The sequence below is a fragment of the Euphorbia lathyris genome, chromosome 2 (genome assembly GCF_963576675.1).
Source record: "Euphorbia lathyris chromosome 2, ddEupLath1.1, whole genome shotgun sequence".
Lineage (NCBI taxonomy): Eukaryota > Viridiplantae > Streptophyta > Magnoliopsida > Malpighiales > Euphorbiaceae > Euphorbia > Euphorbia lathyris.
In genome coordinates this window covers 7189216-7214841 of record NC_088911.1, presented here as the reverse complement: position 1 = coordinate 7214841, position 25626 = coordinate 7189216, and the positions used below count along the sequence as shown (strand labels likewise).

Sequence of the window (25626 nt, the reverse complement as noted above, 5' to 3'; positions counted from 1 at the left end):
CATTACTGAACTGGAACATTACTAAACTCAAACGTTACTAAACTCAAACGTTACTAAACTAAAACATCACTCAACTAAAACATAACATAACGTAATGTAACGTAACGTAACGTAACGTAATACGACATAATGTAACATAACTTAACTTAGCATAAGGAAACATAGCATAATGTAATGTAATGTAGCATAATATAATGTAATTTAACGTAACCTAACATGACGTAACTTGACATGACGTAACGTAGTGTAACATGATGTAACGTGACGTAACATAGTGTGACGTAATATGATGTAATATGACATGATGTTACGTAATATAACGTAACAGAATGTAACGTAACGTAACATAACGTAACGTAACCTAACATAACATAACATAATATAACATAATGTAACATAATGTAACGTAACGTAATATAACCTTACTTACCAAAAGGTAACATAGAGTAACGTAACATAATGTAATTTAGCATAACATATCTTAGCGTAACATATCGTAGCATATCGTAACTTTGCTCAATGTAAGGTTACATAACGTAACATAACATAGCATAATGTGACGCAACGTAATGTAGCGTAACATGATGCAACGTAACGTAACGTGATGTGAGGTGAGGTGATGTGGCGTAACGTAACGTAACATAACATCATGTAACGTGATGTAACGTAATATAATGTAACATGACGTAACGTAACTTGATGTAAGGTGACATGACGTAACGTAATATGATTTACGTAACGTAACATAAGATACCATAACATAGCGTAAGTTAGCATAAGGTAACAAAGCGTAACATAATTTAATATAATGTAACATAATGTAATTTAGCGTAATGTAACGTAGCATATCGTATCTTTGCTCAATGTAACGCAACTCAATTTATGAATCCTTAGGATTGTAAGCACAATTTGTAAATACTTAGCTTTTTTATTTCTTTAAGCTTTCCATTATTTATAAACAATCATTAAGCTTACAATCCCTAACATAATGTAAAGTGATAAATATAAGCTCAGATTATAAATCTTTAGGATTGACATTGTAAGCTCAATTTATGAATCTTTATTATTGTAAGCTCAATTTATAAATTCTTAGGATTATAAGTTCAATTTGTAAATCTTTAATTTTTTTTTATTTCTTTAAACTTTCATTTATTTATAAATAATCATTGAGCTTACAATCTCTAACGTAATGTAACATAACATAACGTAACAAAATATTATATAATTTAACGTAACTTAACGTAAGATAATGTAACGTAACGTAAATTATGTTTAAAAATAGAAGATTTGCATAAAGTTCAAAAGTTTTACATGAAAGTATCATTTTTCAGGAAAATTAGTGATTTTTTTTTGTAAACTAACAACTTACGTAAATTCAGTCAAACTTTACGTAAATTCTGTCTAAATGGATTACTTTACATATTTATTATTGTCATTAATATGACATCAAAATTGTATGCATTCTAGGGATTTAGGGATTGTAAGCTTAATGATTGTTTATAAATAAAGGAAAGCTTAAAGAAATAAAAAAACATAAGCATTTACAGATTGATCTTATAATCATAAAGGCTTATAAATTAAGCTTATATTTATTACATTATGTTATTTTACATTACGTTAGGTCGCGTTGAGTTGAGTTATGTTACGTTAAGTAATTAGAATAATTTAGGAGTGACAGAGGCGGCATGCATAACGAGAGGCTTAAAGCCATGTCGGAGAGTTGCTTCCCAAACTTTATCGATATTGAAAATGTTTCTACCGCATTCATTCACATTCCATCCTTCCAAACAATGCACTATTCCTGCTATCCTCCATGCACTCATTACTCTTCTTGGCAACCAATTCTGCAACATTAATCAGTAGTTCAAATTTAATTAGAATGAAATTCCGGGTTCTCTAAACTTAATTCAAAAAACCGATTTGATATCGTGAACTTGTTTAATATAGCATGGTTAGTTTCTGATTTCTATGTCGCAACATAAGAGGAGATTTGGCTAAATTGAAGAGCATATCACTTTAACCAAATTCAAAGGGTCAATAGGTCACTTTAAACAAGTTCAAGGAGTTAATCCATCGCTTCAAGTAAGTTAAGTGGTCACTAGGTCACTTAGGCTCTGTTCTTTTTGACTGAAAAAACTGAACTGAATCGAACTAAACTGAATTCTACTGAAACTGAAATAATAATATAATCCTTTAAAAATAGCAATAATTAAAATAAAAAGTTTATAAAAATAATAATGGTTCTAATAATAATAATAATAAATTATAAAAAATAATTATAATTATTATAAGTAATGGTAAGTTACTGAACTGAACTGATTGATACTGAAAGTAATAAAAAAACAGGGACTTAAAGTAAGTTTAACAAGCGCAAGGACTGATTTGGGGGGCAATGGCGGAACCATAACCAAAACACATACACAAAAATCGATTAAAAATCATGACGGAATAATACATAGCTAATTCAGCTGGTATTGCTGAAGTTGTGTATATGTAAGGGATGTAAGAGGGGGTTTGAGCATCCACTGGTCGATAAATTTAGAAGTCAAATCAATTTCTTCTTGAACCAGATTTAGAGATCCGTAATATATTTAGACATTTAATTACCTCACACGAATCCACATTTTCAAGAGATGGAGGAGCTTCCATTGCTGGTGTGGTGTAGTAAAAACAGTCCTTGCGGAATTTGTTTGGAGGAAACTGAGACATGGGAATAAAAATTGTTCCTTCTTTTGCCTTATTTTGCTCCTCGTCACTTAATTCATCCCCGACTAGCCATGTCTGTTACCTCAAAATATTTAATTCATATTAAATTACGTATGTATAAATAATTAATTAAAGGATCAATAAACATCCTATATTAAATTTAATATATAATTACACATTTAAATTTATAATAATTTTCGATTCCCATGTTCAATTTATGACGAGGCATACTTATTCGAAAGAAAATTTATTGCTTCCAATTTTCGATCCCCTTACATGTCTCCTACTCAATTTATTACGTATTATAATAATTTCACCAAACTTACTAGGGCTAATATGATAAATACATCACGTGTCATAAATTGAATAAGAAGGTCCTCCATAAATGGATGAACCCACACATCTTTTGACATGTGCGTGGTTAACTCACTAATAAAAAAACATGAAAAACAATGTAGGTCCACCGTACAAATGTAAAAAAAAAAGGTGTGAACCTCGTAATAATTTCTCTATAAAGATAATAGAAAATTCGTGACATCCGATTTTCTTCCTACTTATCCTACTTTAACCCAAGTTAATAGAGTTAAGATTTAGAGTTAATAGGGTTAAAGCAAGATAAATATGTCACGTGTCATAAATTGAATGAGAGATACATAAAGGGTAGATAATTAAGGACAATATATTTTCTTCCCTATCAAATTATTACACGTCTAAACTTGTAATTTTTGCCGTTTGTCACCACAAACTTATCAAATTTCGACCTTTGAGACTTTTATTTGAAAACTTGGCAAACTTACATTAAAATAACATTACATGTGCCTAATCAAATTCAAATGTGCCAAATCAGTAAATAATAAGGATGTCATAGTCCTAAAATTGACAAGTTCGGGATGTGAAAATGGCAAAAATTTACGAGTTTAAAGTGCGTAATAAATCCAAGTATAAATACAAGGTGCCAAATGGTAAAAATTTACAAATTTAGATTAGTAATTTATAGGCATAATTGACTCATGAACTTTAAAATGTGACAACTAACCCCCTCAAATTACTTTTTTTGGAACAAATAACCCCTCTCATGCTATATGGTAACGTGTGATTGGAACTTCAAACATTTACAACTAACCTATAGTTGCGACAACCTACACTACCAATCATACAATGCCACATGGCATTTGAGAGGGTATTGATTCCAAATAAGCAAGTTGAGGTGGTTAATTGTAACATTTTGAAGTTCATGATGTTAGTTGTACTGGTTTGGACAACTTCAGAGAGTTGTAATGTATTAAGCCTAATTTAAATTAAACATCTTAATTAATAAATTATTTATGATTTAATTAAATTCTAATGATGGATTCAAAAAAAATTATGGACTTACCTTGAGAGAATAATTGGAGGAAAAAAGTAGATTGTTGCTAGAGTTATCAGTTCCAAATGATGCCTTAAGTTTCTCATAGTCTTCCTTAAAGGGAGTTGTTACCTGAAAGAATTACATTCGTTTTAGTGTCCGTTTGTTTTCATTTTTCGAAACTACTTTTACTTTTAACTCTAAATAGAAGATAAAAATGTGTTTAGTAAAATTCCGAAACCACTGCTTTTACCAGAAAAAACAATTAAAATCTGATTGGAACAACAAACAACAAATAGCAAACAGGAACAGATGAACCAAACAGACTCTTAGGTAGTAGATAAATTCCAAAATTTCCACTGTCTTTTTTTTATGAAATACGAATTTACCCATAACGTATGAAATGATATAATTTTTACCCTTAACATTTTCAAACAAACTCAGTTTAACTCCTACATAACGGGGAATTTAAACAGAGTATTTACTATTATTTAACTCGTTATTTAACTGTCAGGCCAGACCTTTCGAACATCAATTATGTCTAAAATATTTATTATGTTATTAACATAGTTACAAATAACTTGTCATAGTGTCACTACTTAATTCTGTCAGATACAAGTTAATCACAAAAAACTATATAAAAATGTTTATTATATTATTAAAATAATTATAAACAACTTGCCAAAATGCACGAAACCGCTTCATTTATCCATAAATTTATTTGGAAGATCCAATGTGGCAGTCGAATAACTATCAAATAAGTCTATTAAAAAAATATATTAGGTATGTGTAAAATTGATCTTGTTTGGCAACGGTAGTGATAAAATTGCATTATTTCATACATTATATGTAAATTACACTTTCTAAAAAAAAGGATAAATTTCAAATAAAACCCATGTGGTTTCACTAATTTTCAGATAAAGGATTGTGGTTTACTTTTTGTCAAAACGAGGATTGAGGTTTTCAACTTTAGCAAAATAAAGACTTTTTCGATTGATACTATTAAAATCATCATTGACGACTTCAAAAATGACATATTTTAAGAACTACTAATATTCTAAGCAACTTTAATTCTTCAACTTTTTTATTTTGAGATTATTTAGATGATGTTTGGTAAAGAGAGAGAAAGTTAATGTTTAGAAAGAGAAAGTTCCAAAAAAGATGATTTTCGAAAATCGGAAATGTAGTTCCATAAAAAATATGACATTGAACAATTTTAATTCTTGAAATTTTTTATTTTAAGGTTGTTAAAGATGGTTTTAATAGCATTAATCCAAGTGCGAAACCTCAATCCTCGTTTTGACAAAAAGTAAACCAGAGTCATTTATCTGAAAATTAGTGAAACCATAGGGGTTTTATTTGAAATTTACCCTAAAAAATGATAGGAATAAATTTGTATCTTATCTCTAAGAAATTATATTATTAGGTGTCAAGATCATTAAAGAAGGTTAAACTCATGATATAAGAGGTTAAATATTTTTTACCGATAAAGAAAGTACGTACCTGAATTTTTCTCCGACACAGGCTCAAGACAACAGCACAAGCAACCTTAGTAAGCTTCCCCGTAAGAAGAAGTTGAGTTGTTTCTTTAGGAATGCTATTAACCACAATCGCTACTGCTAAGCTACTTCCATCCACGACCTTCGTCTTCAACCTCAGATGCCTCTCCACATATATCTCTCCATGTTTGTTCACCTCTTCTGCCTGATTTAACAGTCCAAGGCTCAATACTTTCACACCATTTTCGTCGGCTTTAAGTATGGCTTTCTCTATCATGTTATTGATGGGTTCATTTTGCCATTTCATGTAGTACTGTAGTGCAACATTTAAAAAAAATTAAATTTTAAAGTTAATCTTATAAATTAAAAGAATTAATACATCCACTACATGAAAATCAATTTTTTGACAACCGAAAATGTCGTTGCAAAAACTATTTTTCGAAACGACATGTTATATTTTGCAACAAGTTTTGATCGTTGTGAAAAGTTCTGTTGCTAAAGAGATTTGCAACGGATTTCTGTTGTTGCCAAAAATACATATTTGGCAACAACATGCTTGTTGCAAAAATCTTTTCGTTGCCAAATATGCAATACATTGGGAAGATGAAAGTTATATTTTGCAACAATATAACAACGTTGCTATTTATTTTTAACTTGAGCAACAACTTGTAATCGTACAAATAATTTGATTGACCATCTAAACTTTAGAAATATCTAATTAGTCCTTCAACTTGTTTAATGTAAAATGATTAACCACTTATATTATATGCGTGGCCAAAACAAAATACTCGGGGGTCAACAGACAAATATATGTTAAAAATTACATATCTTTTTGTAACTAAATATCATCGACGAATATTTTCATTTTAGATTTCGTCGTGATGTCAAATTCACACAATTTCTAAATAGGGAAATTACAGCGAAAACTACACATTTAATGACAAAAATTTCCGTAAAGAATAACAAATTACGAACTCTTAGTGATGGTCGTATATTAAATTATACTTCAAGTAGGACGCTCGTATATTAAGCCTAAAAGAATTGATGATCATACTTGAATTTTATACTTGGGTATAGCCCAAGTTTGCAATCTGAGCTTGTCAAAGCGATGCCTCTCAACGAGAAACGTTCGACCATAAACCCATGTCAAAGCCATGGTCAAGAGGGTAAGAGGCCACAATAACCAAATGTACCATTTGGAACAGAGGGGATTGGAGGCAAAGTGAGGAAATCCAAAGCGTAGATGGTAAATGGACTCGGGGGTTGTCAAATGGGTAAGGTGAACGACGTCTGCTACATCCTCTTGTCGTTTCAAGGAAATTTGAGAAACAATATCACTAGACTTGTCCATTGTCCCGTATATGTAGTCGTAGAAAGGCATGAATAGAGAGTAGTTGGTGCGGAATTGTGTGTGGTGCATAGAATGGAACCTGCAAATTAACATAGTATAACTATGTTACAAATAAACCGGAATAAAAATGGATATGAAAACTGAAAGGAAAATGAAAATCGGAAAACAGTATTTCTAAATAATATAAAAATTAGTTAAGCATAAGTATTTCAGACGAATTTTTTGTCTAAAAACTCAATCCCGACGGAATCTAATTTGTCAAAACAGTTCATGCCTCGTGATGGAATTTCATCTAAATCGTCAGAACAAATCCGACACAAAATCTTCAGAGTTCCTAAGAGCATCACCAAGAGATTCTTAGTACACTCTTTAAATATAATATAAACAATTATTTTTAGTTGACTAAGGGGGTGTTTGGTTGCTCCTTTTCAGGCTCCTTTTGCCTTTTCACTTCAAAAGGAAGAGTTTTAGGTGTTTGGTTAGTGACCTCATGTTCGCCTTTTACAATTGAAAAGCAGCATTAGGTGTTTGGTTAGTGGTCTCCTGTTTGCCTTTTACACCCGAAAAGCAGCCTTTTACAAAAGCAGAGAATCTCTGCTTTTTGGAAAAGCAGCTTTTTCCAACACCAAACAACAAACCGTAACAGCAACAGCAAACAGCAAACCGTAACAGTAAACAGCAAACAGCAACAGCAAACAGTAGGTAAAACAAACGGGCTCTAATACGTATCATCTCCAATAATACTCATCATATTCACTCTTTATTTAGTATTTTATCATTAAAATTAGTAAGTATCGTTATATTTACCAATAGTAAGAGGAGATAGACTACTCAATAATAAATTATTAATAAAAAAATGAAATAAGGAGGCACTAGGAGCTCCTCAATAATAGAGAGAGATGAAGATGCTTTTAGCGATTTGGTAAGTCGCTAAGAGGCTGTTGGAGTTGGTTTTTAACACTTTTTCTTCAAATTTTAACTTAAGAGTCCAACTAAGAGAGTGTTAAAAACCAACTCCAACAACCTCTTGGTGATTTAATGAGTCACTAAAAGGCTGTTGGAGTTGGTTTTTAACTTTCTTTTTTCAATTTTTAACTTAAGAGCTCACTAAAAATAAGGATCTTAAAATTAAAGTCACTAAAAGAATTTGTTTTTGAAACGGAGACTAGGGTTTTTTTGCGACAAAGTGAGGTTTTTCGCTTTACTAAAAATAAGAATCTTAAAATTAAAATGAGTATTGACGACCTCAAAAATGAAAAATTCAAAGACTTATTGTATTTTAAGCAACTTTAATTCTTAAACTTTTTAATAAAATTGAGGCCATTGAGGTCTTGTTTGGTGAGTGGAGAGAAAGTGAATGTTGAGAGATAAAACTCCGAAAAATGATGATTTTTTTAAGAACGAAAGTGATGATTTTGAAAAATATAAAATTTGGTTTCATAGTAAATGTGGGTGTAAATAACTTTAATTCTTGAAATTTTCCATTTTGAGGTCGTTGACACTCATTTATATAGTGTCAAACTTAAAGATCCTCGTTTTTAGCAAAACGAAAACCCCATGTCCAATTTGGACAAAAAAAAATCCAGACGGGAAAGCACATGTGTTTTTTGAACTTTATCCATAAGATAATCTAGAAAACATTAGTGATTTAATTGAATATAAGATTAAGATTTATCTATTTCTAAAATCACATTACATCTTAGGAAACGAGTTTGTTTCGAGACCTACGAAGGGGTGTAGATGATGTATTTGAGCGCAGGAAAGACGGTGAAAAGCCACTTCGGTATGAGCTCGAAATTGCAGTGACCCATATTGTTCATGAAATCAATGAAAGTAACGTAACCAAATAAAATAGACATGGATGAGGTTCCTGTAAATACTGTTGTCAACAATGGTATGGAGAAGATAACAAAGTAGGCTATGTGTTCTGCAAAAGGATGAATCACAGCTGCATCCAAAATAGACAACAATTAGTACTAAATAACATAAGAATTAGATTAGGTTGAGGGACGGATCCAAACGGTCGGGGAGGGGTTTGAGTATCTACTGGTCATTAAGGGGTGGATACAAATAGGGTTTGGAGGGGCCAGGCCCTCCGCCCACTGGAACCACCCCCTACCATGGATGGTTTCGGCCCCTGAATATCCATAATATGGATCATTTCGGCCCTCTATTTCAGAAACATTAAGGTTCGGGTGGTTAATTAAGTCATTAAGTTTGTATTTATTTACAAAATCCAACTTGACTAATATATGATAAATGATAAATTTTCCTAATTTCATTCAAAACGATTTAGTCTTATTTTTGTAATCAAATCTAGCTTAATTTTGAGAAGTTTTTAGTGGCATGTAAAAAATTGGTCCTCACCACTCAGATGATAACGTGTATATATAATAATAATAATAAAAAATTGAGTGGGCGAGTTTGATTTAGCAATTTTTTTACACACGCACGTGTAAAATTGCTTCCCTAACTGACCAATCATGTATTCGCCACTACTGTTTGTTGTATGTAAATATTCATTGAGCTTATGCATAAACTTTAAAAAATTTAGAGTAAAAAGTATCCAAAGAATTGTTAGGTCTCCATAACCTCATGAACTTGTTTAAAATGACATGATTAACCTCCAAAGTTCAGGTGAGAGAGAAAAAGATGATTTGGAAGAATTGAAATATATATCAGCTTAAGCAAGTTCATGAAAAGGCTAACGAGATACTTTATAAGTTCAACGAGCCAATCGTTGTTTTTATCAATGATGGAGCACCCTTATTCATGAATCGTGCATCCAATGATGGAGCCGGAATCGAATACTTGGAGGGTCCATGGATGAAAAATTTGTTAAAATTACATGATTTCTTTTGAAATAAGCATACCGACGGATAATTCTATTGCAAAATCTGGTCAATTTGTGACAAAACCTTAATAGAATGTAATGACAGATATTTTCGTCGGTAATTATTTTTTTCAGACTCAATGGGACATCGGACCCCTGCCCCCTTTCCCTCAGAGCATGCCTGATGGATCCGTCACTGTTAGATTGATGTAGTTAATTAATTACAAGTAATGGGCTCGGTGACGATTGAGGAATGATGGTGGGAATGGTATCGGGAGTAAAGGAAATGGTGGTGCAAAAGACGGTGAAGCCAGTAATAAAGAAACTCCATAGGCCCCACATGTAGTAGAAATACTATGATTACGCCATCCGTTCTCCAAATGGGAAAATGGGTGGCCAATGAAGGATATGTCGCTATAACGGTGTAAAATATGATCCCGGAGAACAATATTTGATCATCCCTGCACCGAAGTATTTCCATTATTTATACATATAAAAAATCATGAAAGAAATGAATAAAAATAGGGATAAAGTTCAAATTTGTTCTTAACGGTTTTGAAGAATTGTGTAGATATATCTTTAAATTAAGAAATAATAAAAATTTATCATCTGATTTTTGAATGTGGACTAACAGTGGGTCCCGACAATACCGGAGTCAGCCATTGACTAACTAGAGAAGAAAAAAATAAGCTCAACCCATACGGGTTGAGCTATTTTTCAAATACAGACCAAAATGACGTCATTTTGACATGGACCAAAACGAAAAAAATGCACAATGATTCATCTGTTGAAGTGTAATTAACACTTTGCAGGTGAAGATCACAAGGTAAGCAATGGTAGAAACCACCCATTAATCACCCTATAAGTTAAGTTCCCGATAACCAATGGTGCATCCACACCTCCATATCTTTTGCCCTCGTCTCTGAACCCTGGTAAAAGTCATGTTTTATGGGTTCTATTATCTGAGTCCAAAATTGCTCCGAGATTTATTTTTTGGTAAGAAAATTCACTAGTAGAAAAATGGATATTTGCATCGACCTTTATAAAGTGCGATGCAAGAGGTCTATTTGCATTAGCTTTTTATTTGGGGTCGATGCAAATATCAATTGAATCATTTGCATCAGCCTTTTAATACGGATCGATGGAAGCCCTTTTAAAAGGGCCAATGAAATATCAATTGAATTATTTGCATCGGTTCTTTATAAGAGAACGACGTAAATGTGTTAAATAGAAATTTGGATTTTAGGGTTAATGTTTATGGTTTGCAGCCGCCTCCCACCTCCCTCTTCTCCTCACAATACAGAAACACAGCTCCCTTCCATGGCTAGGTTTTCCACCTCCGACTGCCTCCCTCTTCTCCTCACAATACGGTGAACCCAGCCCCTACTTCAACCATTTGCGTCGGCTTATTGGCATCGAGAGCTTTTTCATCGCTCAAAAACCGATGCAAATAGCCCTAAATGCCCGATGTGAATGGTCTTTTTTTTTTACCACTAGTGATTGCTCCAAGTTGAAATGCAAAATTTTACCTTAAAGATATATTTACACTTTTCCAAAAAACATTATCCCGTAATTATATATATGTATGTATATACTGACTGACCAATTTTTTTCTCGGTCAATTTGATCAAACTCAATCGGCTTGTCGAGAATCCGGTTATTCCCTTTAGCGGTTCTATAGCGAGAAAGGCTAATCCATAGTTGATTGTGAAGCATCCTCCACAAAATGAGTGGAAATATTAGAAAACTTGAAAGATCATTTTCTCCTTTAATCAAGTAAGAGTAGCCATGCCCAATCACCCATGGAGCTAACACTATATGCTGCATATTCATGAATTCATAATCATAATTCTCACTAATTAATTTATAATTAATACATTTGCTTCCTGAACTTGTTTAAAAAGATTGATTGGCACCCTGAACTTTCCAAGTGTCTCAATGGCCCCTCAACTTGCTTAAAATGCAATCAATTAGTCACTCGGTTGCGAAGAAATACATTGTTTGCTAAGGGAATACGCATCGTGAAATGTTTTTACATAATTTACAAAAGGAACTATATCTATTTGGATCCTCAAACTAAAGTTTCAAAGTCCTAAACTATCAAAATCATCAATCAGGTTATTGAACTAAGCAAAAATCATCAATTGAGTCCTCATCCTATCCTAAAAGCAAAAACTATGGTTATTTGATATAGACTGTAATAATTTTTGGTTCAAAATGAGTTTGTGGAAGAGGGTATGAAACTGTTCAACCGAATGATTTTCAATGAGACCTCAGTTGATTATTTTTAGGAACTCAATTGATGAGTTTTTATTAGTTGAGGGACCTGAATGATGATTTCGATAGTTTAAGGTCCTAATTGACTTTGAAGCCTTAGTTTAGGGGGCTAATATTAGAACTTCATACCCCGACATTAGTCGTTTGACTTTTCTAAGGCGCACACAATATACCTTTCATATGCAACTTACTTCTTTGATACCAAATAATTAGTCGATTATATTTTAAGCAAGTTAGGGGATGATATTAAAACTTCATACCCCTACCTTGGTTGTTTGACGTTTTCAAGGTGCGTACATCACACATTTCCCCTGCAAGGGTACTAGTATACCCAGACATTTTAGACAAGTTGAGGGAACTATCGGGACAGTTTGAAAGTTTAGGAGACAAATGATATATTAACCCTAACATATAATTAAATCGAGATAATTACAAGAGATGTAGATTAGTTAAGGAGAAATTAAGCAAACCTTAAAACTTCCAAGAGGTTTCCATGGCCATTCTGTGAGAATTCCAGGAGTAGTAGCCATTTTAAAACTACTAAATTTGTTATGTGTTTCTACTATTCTTTTTATGGGTGTCTATATATAATATTTGGAGACATCCTCGTACCTCCATCATTAATTAGTCATTATTTGGATCAGTTGGCAGATGCTGAACCTACATTTGGTTGAGTCCTGAATCTACATTTGGTTTAAATTCAACAGACAATAGATCCGCAATTATCGTATTATCGTGTTCATATCGTCATTTTCAAGTTCTTCCAAAAACATTCTGTTCTGTCACAATCGTGTTAACCTATTCGGGTTAGTGTCGATTTCGTGTCGTGTTTTTGGGTTACATGTAATTTTGTTATGCATATATATTGATGATAATTTTTAAAATTATAAGAAGATATGGTACTATTTTTTATATATTTTATGTCATTTTTAGATAGTATTTAACAGTAACCATCGAAAAGTCCGATTTGGGGATGATGTAATGTGTTTATAACAATTTAGGAGTTTGAAGCATATTTTTAAATAATAATTATAATTTTATTATCTTTATTAATACAATGATATATAAAAAAACGAGAGAATATCATAATAATTTTAAATATTCGTGTCATTTCGTGTCTTTTTCGGATTAGCGCATATCAACCCTAACACAATCCAAAAATTTGCATGTTAGTTTCGTGTCAACCCAAAAATGACATTACCTGCTAAGCTAAACTTACTAAAATTATGTGTCAATTCCGTGTCGTGTAATCGGATCGTGTGTACTTTTGACACCTCTAATAGAGAAGGTTTTTGTTGTTAGGAAAGAATGTATATAAATAATAATTTTGGATGTTATTTTTGCGATAATGGATAAATGAAGTTTAGAACAATTTGAAATACCTCAACGTATTTTATGTAATGCTATCTTTTTAATAGTATATAATAAGTTAAAAACGGACAAGTAATGAATGTGATATTGATATTCAAAGTGTAAAAAAATTTCGAATCACATCCGGATCTGATGGGGATTTTTCTTTCTTCTTTAATGTAAACGCATTGCGCAAAAAAATTTTTAAAAAAAAAGTGAACTAATAACAGTATGAATTTATGGGAAGATACTTTGAATGTTCAAGTGTAAAAAAGTGACTAGAATATCTTAATTGTTATATTATTTTACTAAAAATGTTTCAGTAAATATTTTAGAATAATTATAATTTTTATTTTAGGGTTAAGGTATAAAAATATCCCTAACGTTTTGGATTAGGAGCAATTTTACCCCTGACATCTAAAATGATGCAATTTTACCTCTAAGGTTAGAAGCCAAGAGCAACTTTACCCAAACATTAGGTGCAATTTTATTCTGCACCAATTGCATAATAATTCGTTCTAAAAAAAGGATTTTATGTTTTTTATAATTTAATAATAGAATTAGAGATTGATATTTATAAATTCGGTGATTTTTTGAATTTTTTTTATCTAATTCGTACAAAAAGACGGTATATTTTTTGTTACTTTTTTTTCGCATCTTAACATATGTTTGTGATTTGTTACTGATAAAACAACGCACATGTGAAATGTAGACGACAAGATTCATGACCGAAAAGACAGTTTGATGAATTATTTCTGAAATTGACTCAATTTATCAACGTTAGGGGTAAAATTGCTCCTGATCCAAAATATTAGGGGTATTTTTTGCACCTTAACCCTAAAATAAAAATGGTTAGTATTCTAAAATATTTACTTACTGAAACAGTTTTAGTAAAATAATATAACAATTAAAATATTCTAGTAACTTTTTTACTCTTTAACTTTCAAAGTATTTCGATAGTCTCTTCAACTTATTTAAAATGTTTGCATAACTCCCTTAACTTGCTTAAAATGCAAGCAATTAATCACTCGGTTGTAAAGAAGAAAGTTGCATGCAAAATGTGTGTCAGAATGTTATTACATAATTCATAGAGTAGATTAAAACATATTAAAAAAAAAGTTCTTACTTGCTAAACTATAAAACTTGTCATCTCTGGTATTAGAACATCATACTACGACCTTGATCTTTTTACTTTTCTATAACGCGTGCAACACACCTGATGCATTCATGTGGCTTACTCATTTGCAACCAAGTGATTAGTTGATCGTATTTTAAACAAGTTGAGGGAACTGTTAGACTATTTTAACCAAGTTTGAGGGGCAAATGATGTATTAAATGGAGAAAACACATTATAAAATAAGGTTTATGAAATCGATTTTGATCACATACACCATAATAACCATGCAGAATTTGGTCATTCACCTTCAGATCTAGATATATTAGAATCATAACGGAGATTCAAATTATTTTGAAATAAAACAATATATAATAATTTGAAATAAATTTATATCCATACACACAAGTCTAACTCAATGTTGACTTTTGGTCCAAAAATACAAAAAGCATATAATAAAATTTGTGGGCGACTATATACCGCCCCTAAATTCCGGTTCACCGCACCCTATTGACCATTTTGCCCTTCTCATTAGTTCAAACAAGAATTTTGAAAATTCCAAATCCTCTCTACTTCTTTTTCGTTTTCAAAAAACCGACCTAAAACGAGATGGCACGAAAAGTAGGTACATGGGTATTACGGTAAGTTTTTCCGTTCAAACATTTAACGAATTAGTGATTTTAAGGGCTGAAAATCGGGATTAAAATCCCAGATTTTCAACCAAGCAGGTGCGACGCACATGTTCCACCTACGGTGGAACATGTGCGCGACGAGCGATCCACCGTATGGTGGATCGCGCGGCGCACGCGCTCCACCATATGGTGGATCGCTCGTCGTATGCGTTCCACCTAAGGTGGAACGCGTACAAGACGTGTGCTCCACCTTGTGGTGGAGCGCACGTCGCGCCCGTTTGGCCTACGGGCCAAACGTTTGCAGCGCACTAGTCGGCCCTAAGGCCGACTGGTGCGCCGCACCCGTTTGGGCCTTAGGGCAGGTGGTGTAAGCCACCCGCCCAGGCCAAAAAGGGCCAAATTTTGATTTTTTTTTTAAATTTGTACGGACCGGGCGTAGGCAGACCCGAACATATATAAAAAAAATTATGGTAAATTGAATATAATAAATAAATAATATTACAGGATCAGGAGGGATCTGACCCCAGACACACGTCTTCACGTCCTGTTACTGCATCTGCTCGGCGGGAGCGGGCGGAGCAGCAGCGGTTCATGGCGGACGCCCGGAGGGCACATGCAGCACAGGCGGAGCGTGCTGAGGGACAGGATGAGGCGGCTGATATAGACATGGACGGGGATGCCTCTATGCATCGTCCTAGTTCTGATACTATCCCCATACATCGTGGCGTCGTGACGAGGGGTCGAGACGGACGATTTTCTTCTACCGCAGCATCTTCTTCTGGTAAGAGAAATTTAAAAATGTGTTTATTTGTATTTGTTTTAATCGTGATTATTGAAAAATATACCAAAAATTTAATGTAAACCGTTTGCTGTAATTTCAGGTAGCAGCAAGCGATCGAGGAGTGTAGAGGATGACTGGGTTGTGAAGGACCCCGTACCTGGGGGTCCATTTGATTGTGCTGTGATCCCGAGCTTTCTGGGACATATTGCATGTGCTATCTGGGCCAGTCAGGATAGGGGCGTCCTTAGGTGTCATACCAGATCAGGGTATTGCTCGAAGCTGAGATCATGGTACAGTGGTTCTTCCAGGACGATTCAGTCGCGTATCGAGTCATCTGGCATGTTCCATTTACCTGGTATTATGCACAGTCACATAGATGCTGCTCTGATCACGGCATTTGTAGAGCGGTGGCAGCCAGACACGTCATCATTTCACATGCCACTTGGCGAGATGACCATTTTGATGCATGATGTGTGGAAGATATTGCGCATCCTCGTAGATGGTGCCATGGTGACTGCTGATGCGACTATTGATGAGCTTAAGGAGTGCGTGATGGATTTGTTTGGGATGACTCGGGTTCAGTTAGATGCCCGTCATTATTCTTCTGGTGGTATACGAGCCGCTTCCGTCATGGAGCACTATGGAGGTGATCGGATTCCTGAGACCCAGGCTATAGCTTGGACGTGGCTGATGCTCGGTTCCACCTTGTTCATAGACAAGAGTGGTGACCGCATCCGACCTTCTTGTTTGTTAGAGGTGCAGGACTCGGCGGCTGGAGCCGTTGGACTTTCTTGGGGATCAGCTGCACTAGCATATCTATACCGTCATCTTGGTATTGCTACCAGAGGAGATTGCGGGCAGATGACGGGTTGTATGACATTGCTCCAGTCCTGGATTTACGAGTATTTTCCTTGCTTCAGGCCACATCGAGAGGCAGTTACAGTTGACCCGGATCTTCCTAGGGCTTCGTTGTGGCCATCTATATCGATGGAGAAGAGCGATGAGCGGCTGAGAGCATTTCGTGCCCGGCTTGATGTGTTGACAGCAGATGAGGTATACTTGCTATATAATTATAAATACTGTTCAATTAAAACAAATTTGTATTACTGGTATGTGTTAATGTAATTTTATACATCTGTAGGTCATGTGGATGCCGTATGGCCCTGATGCCATTACGGAGACCCCGAGGACTCTATACGCTGGATGGATACGGTATCGGGATGTGATCGAGCCGTACATGCCGGGGTGATGCCTTCGACAGCTTGGACATGTGCAGACCATTCCTAGACCGATATTGCAGCCTTCTAAGGCTGTTCGCCCGTGGACCAGTTTGAAGTATCGTGTAGAGGTGCCAGCTGTGATGGTGCAGGGTATTTGGCACTCTTTTCCCCAGTCGTCCGTCCTTATATTGTCTGTATTCACTCCAGCACATACTCCATCAGATTGTGAGGATCAGTACATGCATTGGTACACCCGTCACTCACACCCTCGTCTACTTCCGGAGATTGTTGCACCCGGACCGACTGTTTATACTCGCTCGAACAGTGAGATTGTAAGTTATTTTTGGTTTTTCTTTACTGGTCTACTAATGTGAAATGATATTTACTGAAATGTGAAGTGATATTAACTTTGTTTTTTGTTCCTTACTTTTTACAGTGGGTTAGTCGATTAGCTGGCTGGGGTGAAACTGTGTTGGATCACATGAGTCATCTGGACGAGGATGCTGCGATTGTATATAGGCAGTCGTTAGAGCAGATTATGGGTGCTTGGCATTTGGCCAAGTGAGTTATGACTGTATTTCGAAGTATTTTAGTACTATTATGACTGAATTTGGTATTTTGATATTATCGTTTTTTGTGTGGTACGTTTTGTTATTATTGCAAATTTAAGAATACATTAGAACGACATAAACGGCATAAACTGGAAAAATACATTACAACGATAATCAAGCATCTTCGTCGTGCAATCAGACTTATTCAAAGTTGACACTATGCTTTTCTCGGGAGGAAAATTAGGGAACTCATTGGTAAAATCAGATGAAGCCATTTATGTTTGAGAGTTTTCGTTGAAATGAATTTAAAGAGTAAATGTGGATAACTGAAGTAGAAAAATTGTTTAATTTTATAGATGGAGAATATAGCCGTTGGAATATATCCGTTTGAATATAGCCGTTGGAATATAGCCGTTGGAATACTATGCTGTTCGAATATATTAATCAGAATTAACCTGTAACATTACAGAACAACACAGAATTAATCAGAATTCACCTGTAACATTACAGAACCACACAGAATTAATCAGAATTAACCTGTAACATTATAGAACCACACAGAATTAATCAGAATTAACCTGTAACATTACAGAACCACACAGAATTAATCAGAATTCACCTGTAACATTACAGAACCACACAGAATTAATCAAAATTCAACCTGTAACATTACAGAACCACACAGAATTAATCAGAATTAACCTGTAACATTACAGAACCACACAGAATTAATCAGAATTCAACCTGTAACATTACAGAACCACACAGAATTAATCAGAATTCAACCTGTAACATTACAGAACCACACAGAATTAATCAAAATTCAACCTGTAACATTACAGAACCACACAGGTTGAATCAGAATTCAACCTGTAACATTACAGAACCACACAAAATTAATCAGAATTCAACCTGTAACATTACAGAACCACACAGAATTAATCAGAATTCAACCTGTAACATTACAGAACCACACAGAATTAATCAGAATTCAACCTGTAACATTACAGAACCACACAGAATTAATCAGAATTCAACCTGTAACATTACAGAACCACACAGAATTAATCAGAATTCACTTGTAACATTACAGAACCACACAATATCAAATACTAATATCCCCTAAGTTTGGCCAATCTGGTCCACTGTGTCACCCTATCCTGATAGAAGCGCTCCCATCCTACCACGCTTTGGCCTCGGTGCACAAACCACCAGTGTACTATAGGGGGCACCGGAAAGTTAGGCGATAAATTTAAACGTATGTAGTGATGGCAGTGATTCCCTAAATGAGCTATACAAATCTCACGTGATGGTCTTGTAGTAGTGGATGCGGCATACAATGGTAAGATAGTACCACACAACGCTAATGTGTCCCCACCTGAGAAACCAAATAACATGATAGCAGAATTGTACATTGTAGCAACCGGCCACAAGTCATCCCAAACGATCATCCAATAATCCGGCGTACAACCTGCACCGTCCCAACTTACTCTACGAAGAGCTGCATCAACAGTATCAACAAACACTCTTTGATACAGACAACGGTTAGCAATTACTTCATTTCGAATGTGATGCCTAACTGTCTACCACGCTTCTTCGTCACCAAAAATGTAAGTTGCTACCGTACGGAAACCACAATTTCCATCACCTACAACGTCGTAGTATGATTCGACGTATGGTTTAATTATGCCAACTATTTTATCGGAATGTACGAAGTCAGAACCATAATACGTTTTTCCATCTGCATTCATGTATATTAGTGTAAAACAACTCTATATTGCAAAATAGTTATAAAAAAAAGTTAGGTTTATCAGATAAACATTACCTGATGAGGCAGCATTATGTACCGAGGATGACGAGCTAATTCTGCCACTTCTACCACGACTCCTAGATGAACTAGTAGAACGAGCCCGTCCACGACGAGTTTCATTGTATTCCCAAGAACTCGGCATACGTTTTGTGGATTTGCTCACCTTAGGTCGCCCTCGCACGTTAATTTTGACATCGGGTTCGGTGTACTGAGCTTGATCAGGGTGTAGTTGATCATGGATAAACATTGAAATATTACGCATTAAGGATGGGTCGGCTTTAGAGACTTGGTCCACTAAGGACTTAAAATATCGCTGCTCCTCGTTCAGATCATTACGCCCGTCATTTTCATCAGTGTGACCATGATTGATTAAAAGTGTTCTCCAAAACACGTGAACACTCTCAGTACTGATCATTTGTTCCAGATCACAAGCTCGTTTCAGCTCACATGCACATGGTATCTGATGCGATGTTCTTAATACACAATCGCAACGCACGTACACTTCATGGCTCAACCCTCTGATGCGCTCTAACTCTTGATTCAACAACTGCAGACAGTAGTGAGAGACTTTGAATACAAGTTGGCTTAATGGGCGTCCGGTGAAAGTGACTGCTTGACGAAGCCGGGACTGCTCAAGCATGTACCTGATACGAAGACAAAATTATTATTAGTTAGTGAAATGATACAACCATAAATGCAAATTCCAAAATTGCAGTAGAAGAAATTGCAAATACCTTATATTGGTTTCTTGTGATTCAATCTGCTTGTGAACCTTCTGCCATACCGTGTCAAGGGACCCAGTTGCCGTATTGAGCCATTGCTTTAGACTAGCATGTTCGCTCTCCACTCGACAAGTAATTGTGTTGCCAAAATGTAGGAACTCCTTTGTCCAAGCAACAACAAACTTCTCCTTATGCACCAACCACGTCTCCTCAACATACGAGATAACTCCTTTGAACCTGCTCATCTTTTCCTTCATCATCATAAGATTGGTCTCGTACTCCTCAATGGTTAATGATTCTAATATTGTTCTCCATTTGCCATTCTTGAATTTAGAGGCAAGGCCTTTATCTCCAATGATTCTATACACACGATCTTCCACATCCTTATTTATATGCCAAGTGCATAGCAAGTGCGCTGCTTGTGGAAAAACTTCTTGGATCGGCTTTAATAACCCAAGCTCCCTGTCACTAACAACAACGGTCGGGTTAAGATCATCCCCAAGTAAAATCTTCAGCCTTTGCAAAATCCAACGATAGCTCCCTTCGGTCTCGTCTTTAACAATAGCATACGCTATCTTGAAGTTATTATTGCATGGCGTCATCCCAACAATCTCAACAAACGGCATTTTGTACTTGTTTGTTTTGTACGTTGAATCAATGCCGATGTACCAGTGGTAAGTCCTGAACATATCAACTGACTCTGGATGTGCCATGAACACATGCGTTATCACACCTGAATCAGCCTGTGTGTAATTGACATATTTGTTCTCCACAACAATATGGTAGAATTCACTAGCCAGGTCTCTACCTTCAAACGCATCCCTCCTCATTTTGTCCCTGTAATTATATATGTGTTTAATTACTGAGTTGTCCTCTGGGTGTTTTTCTTTAACTGCTGCTAAAATAGCACAAGGCTTTGCTTGAGCTGAAGTCATATCACGCACAATTTGTTTAGATGCGATACTGAGTCCGCTCATTTACCGACTTCCCTCTGGATACATACGCATTGTATGGTTATGCATTCCAGTTAACCCAGCCTTAGCCTTTATCCCCCATCCAGAAAGGTCTGCATGTTGATAGGCTTTAATCTGAAATTTATAGCGGCACGCTTTAGTTTAACTTTTCCTAATTGCAGGATCTTCATCAATTTTCACAACACCTCTATATCGTTCACCCCGTGAACATCGCAACAACTTCTGTTTTCCCCCATGTTTGTGCGAAGATATTACAATCTCAAACCCATTCTGAATAGCTATCTTTTTTGCCCAATCAATAGCATCCTGACTTGAGGGGAAAACGGTATCCGTTATGAAACGCGAACTATAATCAATGTTATCGGGGTTCCAATCTTCTATCGGTACCTGAATATACGAAAAATTGACATTAAAATTAAAAAAAAATACTTCGGGGCTATTTCTCCCGTTCAAAATTAATTCGGGGCAATTTCTGCCCATTTTGGCCTGAACGGGCAGGCTGCCCGTTTCACCATAGGTGGAAACGGGCAGCGCGTACTGCCCGTTCCAAAGGTGGAGCGGGTGGCGCGTACCACCCGTTCCATGCGTGGAGCGGGTGGCGCGTACCACCCGTTCCATGCGTGGAGCGGGTGGCGCGTACCACCCGTTCCATGGGTCGAGCGGGTGGCGATTACCACCCGTTCCTTAGGCCGAACGGGTAGTTCATCCGTTCGGCCTAAGGAAAGGGTGGTATGCGCCACCCGCCCAGGAAAAAACCGAATTAAAAAAAAATACCTAAATAACGTTTTTAATAATCATAATATTACCTCGTGTTCGAACTCATTGTCTTCGGGAATGCTTTGATCCATTTTTGTCAAATCCGGGATTTGTGCTCGGGAGAGAAAAGTAGAGAGAGTTTTGAAGGTTTTGGGGAAAAAAAATGAGAAGGGTAAAATGGTCAAAACGGTGCGGTGAACCGGAATTTAGGGGCGATAGCAATACCCTAAAATTTTGGTGACTTCATTTAATTAAAAAGTGTGTTTGATGTATAGTTGGACCATATAAATAAAAAATTAGGTGTTTTTCAAACATGCCAATGTCGTCTTAAGCTCTACAATCAACAATCTCCATTAATGATTTAATTAATTATTTGAACTTTAATTTGTCGGAAACAGGAAATCGAAACCATCAGTTTCAACTGTTGGGCCGGAAGATATTCATATTAGGGGTGTTTCGGCAGCTAGGGGCATGAGCCCTCCAAACCTCCCTTGTCTCTGCCCCTGCTGATGAACCTCGAACCTAATAATAAAAAAAAATTTATAATTTTTTTTAATTAAAGCCATATATAATTTTAATTAAAGCATATAATTAAAGCCATATATGATTTTAATTAAAGCCATAGACTCATCAAGAAGTCTAACTCAATGTTGACTTTTGGTCCAAATACAAAAAGCATATAATAAAATTTTGGTGACTTCATTTAATTAAAAAGTGTAATCGATAGTATATAGCTGGACCATATAAATAATTAGGTGTTTTTTTTTCAAATAATAATTAGATGTTTTTCAAACATGCCAATGTCCTCTTAAGCTATACAATCAACAACCTCAATTAATGTTTTTAAAGTTCCTCAAATATTTTATATAAAAAAAAAGGAAATACGTGTCTCCAAGAAATTGATCCGCAAATCTAAGTGTTCATTTGTTTTTTTTTTCCGGAACTGCTTTTTACTTTTTAATTTTGTTGGCCCGTAAAATAAATTTTATTTTTAAGAAGCATATTATAATTTTATAGTAAAGTATGAAAAATAAAAATAAAAAGAAAAATAAAGTCCCTTCGGCACTCACAGGCCTCCAGCTCGACGAGCTGGAGCCCAACAAGCCCTTGAGAACATTCTGATGGCCAGCTCGACGAGCTAGAATTCCCAACTCTAAGGAAAAAGGAAGAAGAACACAAAGACCCATTTTTCTTATTTTTCTAGCTATACCAACGTCACTTCCACTGAACATTTGGAGCATCAAATAGACGGATTTTTCATGAGGTCAAAAGTTTCAGAAACTAGACATCCCAAGGAATATGGGACATATTCGTGGGCATAATTCGGATCTATATAGAGGGAGAAATAAATTTTGGAAGTTAGAGTACGTATCTCCTGTACTAACATCACTTTAACTGACCTTTTGGGTATCAAACATATGATTTTTTTTTCATGAGGTCGAACATTTCAGAAAGTAGACATCCTGAGAAATCTGGGATATATTCTTGGACCTAATTTGGATCCATATGGAAGGAGAATCAAAGTTTGAAAATTAGAGAATATACCTAGAACATGAGCAGTTTATAGTTAAGTTAGTTGGTATCCCTACTCTAAGTCTAACTAACTTAACTACCTACATTCCTAGCAACTAAATAAACTAAAATAAGGGAAGTTAGTAGTTAGTGGAGGAAAGTTAAAGGGTAGTTGCAACCATAATCAGTCTCTTCAACTATAAATGGAGCCCATGTCCTACTTAATCCAACACAACAAACACAATTCTCTCTTCTCAACTCCTTGAGTCTTTTTCTTTAGTTTTTTGCCTTAGTTTTTTAGTTTTCCCACCTCTAAGGGAGCAATTCTTAGCTTTGTTTCTTTAGTTCATCTATTCCAAGCCCATTTTTACAGTTTTTCATTGTTCAATACTTATAATTTCCGCATTTTGTTCTTCTTTTACACATTCTGCCCAACCATATTTGTGGTCTTATTTTGATCATTTCAAGTCCACTTTAGTCATAAATTTTGCTTTATTCTTTTTTCTAACATCCTGAATTTCAATTTAGGCTCTCGTTTTGCTCCGCCCCGTGTCTAGAAACTCATTTTATACACGTTTTTTGTATTTTGATTTTTCTGTCTCAGTTTTCAAAAATTTGTTTCCATTTAGTTTTGTGATACCAAGTCAATTCAATCTCGAGTGGTCCATGTTGCTTTATTTAACATCATTTATGTTCTCATACTCGATATCCAATTCAAAATCATTTTTCAATCCCCAAACATCCAATTCATTCACTGTCAAATCAAAATCAAGCTTTCGCATTCAAGGCGTTCATATCAATAACCGTTCGTTCAAAACGCTCTTACCACTATGCCAAAAAGCCCTTCAGACGATATTTCAAAACCGGCGTCCTCCAAAAAATAAAACTGTCACAGGACTCGATGCCGTCTGATGGACCTTCACACGACGGTTGGGTTCTATCAGGTGACGGCACGTCATATGACATAAGCCTGTAATGTATAATAATATCAAAATATCCATCCTCTGGATCTGTATACACACACAACTATTATCACAACTATCAACTTAATACATACTTTTCCAAAATCGAAAACCACAACAGTATAAATAAACACAGGAACAAATTGCAGAGAGTCATATTCAATACAAAAATAATACTTTTTCCATATAACGACACTTTTACCTTTTTTTAACGAAACACTAAACACTTTTACAACCATAATTTTTAAGAGACGGGAAAGAGAATCACTGACATTCCATCGCTTACGAAATGTCGTCTAGAGTTCGATCAAACAAGACAAAAAAATCCCAGGAATCCTTCTCCTTCTCTGGATAAACATGCAATGAAATAATGATGGGGGAATGATAATCAATCAAAATGCTCTATCATAGCATCGATCTAAGAACGAAGTAGATGAAAAGATAGCTGATAGTTTAGCTTCAGTACTGTTGTATATTAGTCTTTAATATTGGTGTTGTGGGAATTCCACATGGAAAGAATAAGAAGGAAATCTGTATTTTATATTGTCTAGAGACATCTGTATATTCCAGAGACATCTGTATTTTCTAGAGATATCTGTATTGTCTGGAGACATCTGTATTTTGGATAAAGATAAAACAGTTTTATAACTGTTTGACAACAAACTTTTTTGTTATAAATATCCGCAATCCTTCATACATTTTCACTTACTGTTTTAATTATTCAAATACGTTCATAAGGAAATTAATGAAATTGCTATCATTACTTTCATGTTAGAAAAATCCTAGAGGAAACTTAGTCAGAAACCCAATAGCAATTGATAGTGGGGGCTAATATTTCCTTAAGGACAGTGATTAATCACGTCCCTATTTTATGTTTGTGATCCCACATTTCTAACAATCTTAAGGAAATATTATGGAGAACGCGCTGAAGAATGTTGGTGATGCTGGTAAACTTGATCGATTTGATGGGACGAATTTCACTCATTGGAAGGAGACTATGAAATTTTTTCTGATCACTCTGAAATTTTTTTACATTCTGGACATTGATTTGCAGTCTATTCCAGAACCGAGTGGCAAAGATACTGATGGAATTGTGGCTGAACGTAAGAAGCGAGAAGAAGACGAGGCGCTATGTAGAGGATATATTCTGAACCATCTCTCTGATCGTCTTTATGATTTGTACATTCCTGTACAAAAGGCAAAGGATATATGGATATCTCTAGAGACAAAG

The 25626-nt window shown here is 35.2% G+C and overlaps 1 protein-coding gene across 1 annotated transcript; it reads right to left on the bottom strand.

Annotated features, from left to right (window-relative positions):
- Positions 1–1440: 1440 nt before the first annotated feature.
- LOC136217022 (very-long-chain aldehyde decarbonylase CER1-like) lies at positions 1441–12556 on the bottom strand. The gene is made up of 9 exons (XM_066003590.1): positions 12482–12556; positions 11338–11555; positions 9960–10195; positions 8630–8849; positions 6605–6980; positions 5555–5863; positions 4082–4183; positions 2608–2781; positions 1441–1844 (listed from the first exon to the last, which is right to left on the bottom strand). The coding sequence occupies exons 1-9, from the start codon at positions 12539–12541 to the stop codon at positions 1656–1658; spliced, it is 1884 nt and encodes a 627-aa protein (XP_065859662.1). The 5' UTR covers positions 12542–12556; the 3' UTR covers positions 1441–1655.
- Positions 12557–25626: the final 13070 nt, after the last annotated feature.

Coding starts and splice junctions, on each gene's coding strand:
- LOC136217022 (XM_066003590.1), bottom strand. CDS start 12,541: ATGGCTACTACTCCTGGAATTCTCACAGAATGGCCATGGAAACCTCTT. Junction 8,850..9,959: donor CGTCACCGAGCCCATTACTT/GTAATTAATTAA, acceptor TTTTGGATGCAG/CTGTGATTCATCCTTTTGCA. Junction 6,981..8,629: donor TACATCATCTACACCCCTTC/GTAGGTCTCGAA, acceptor GTTAATTTGCAG/GTTCCATTCTATGCACCACA.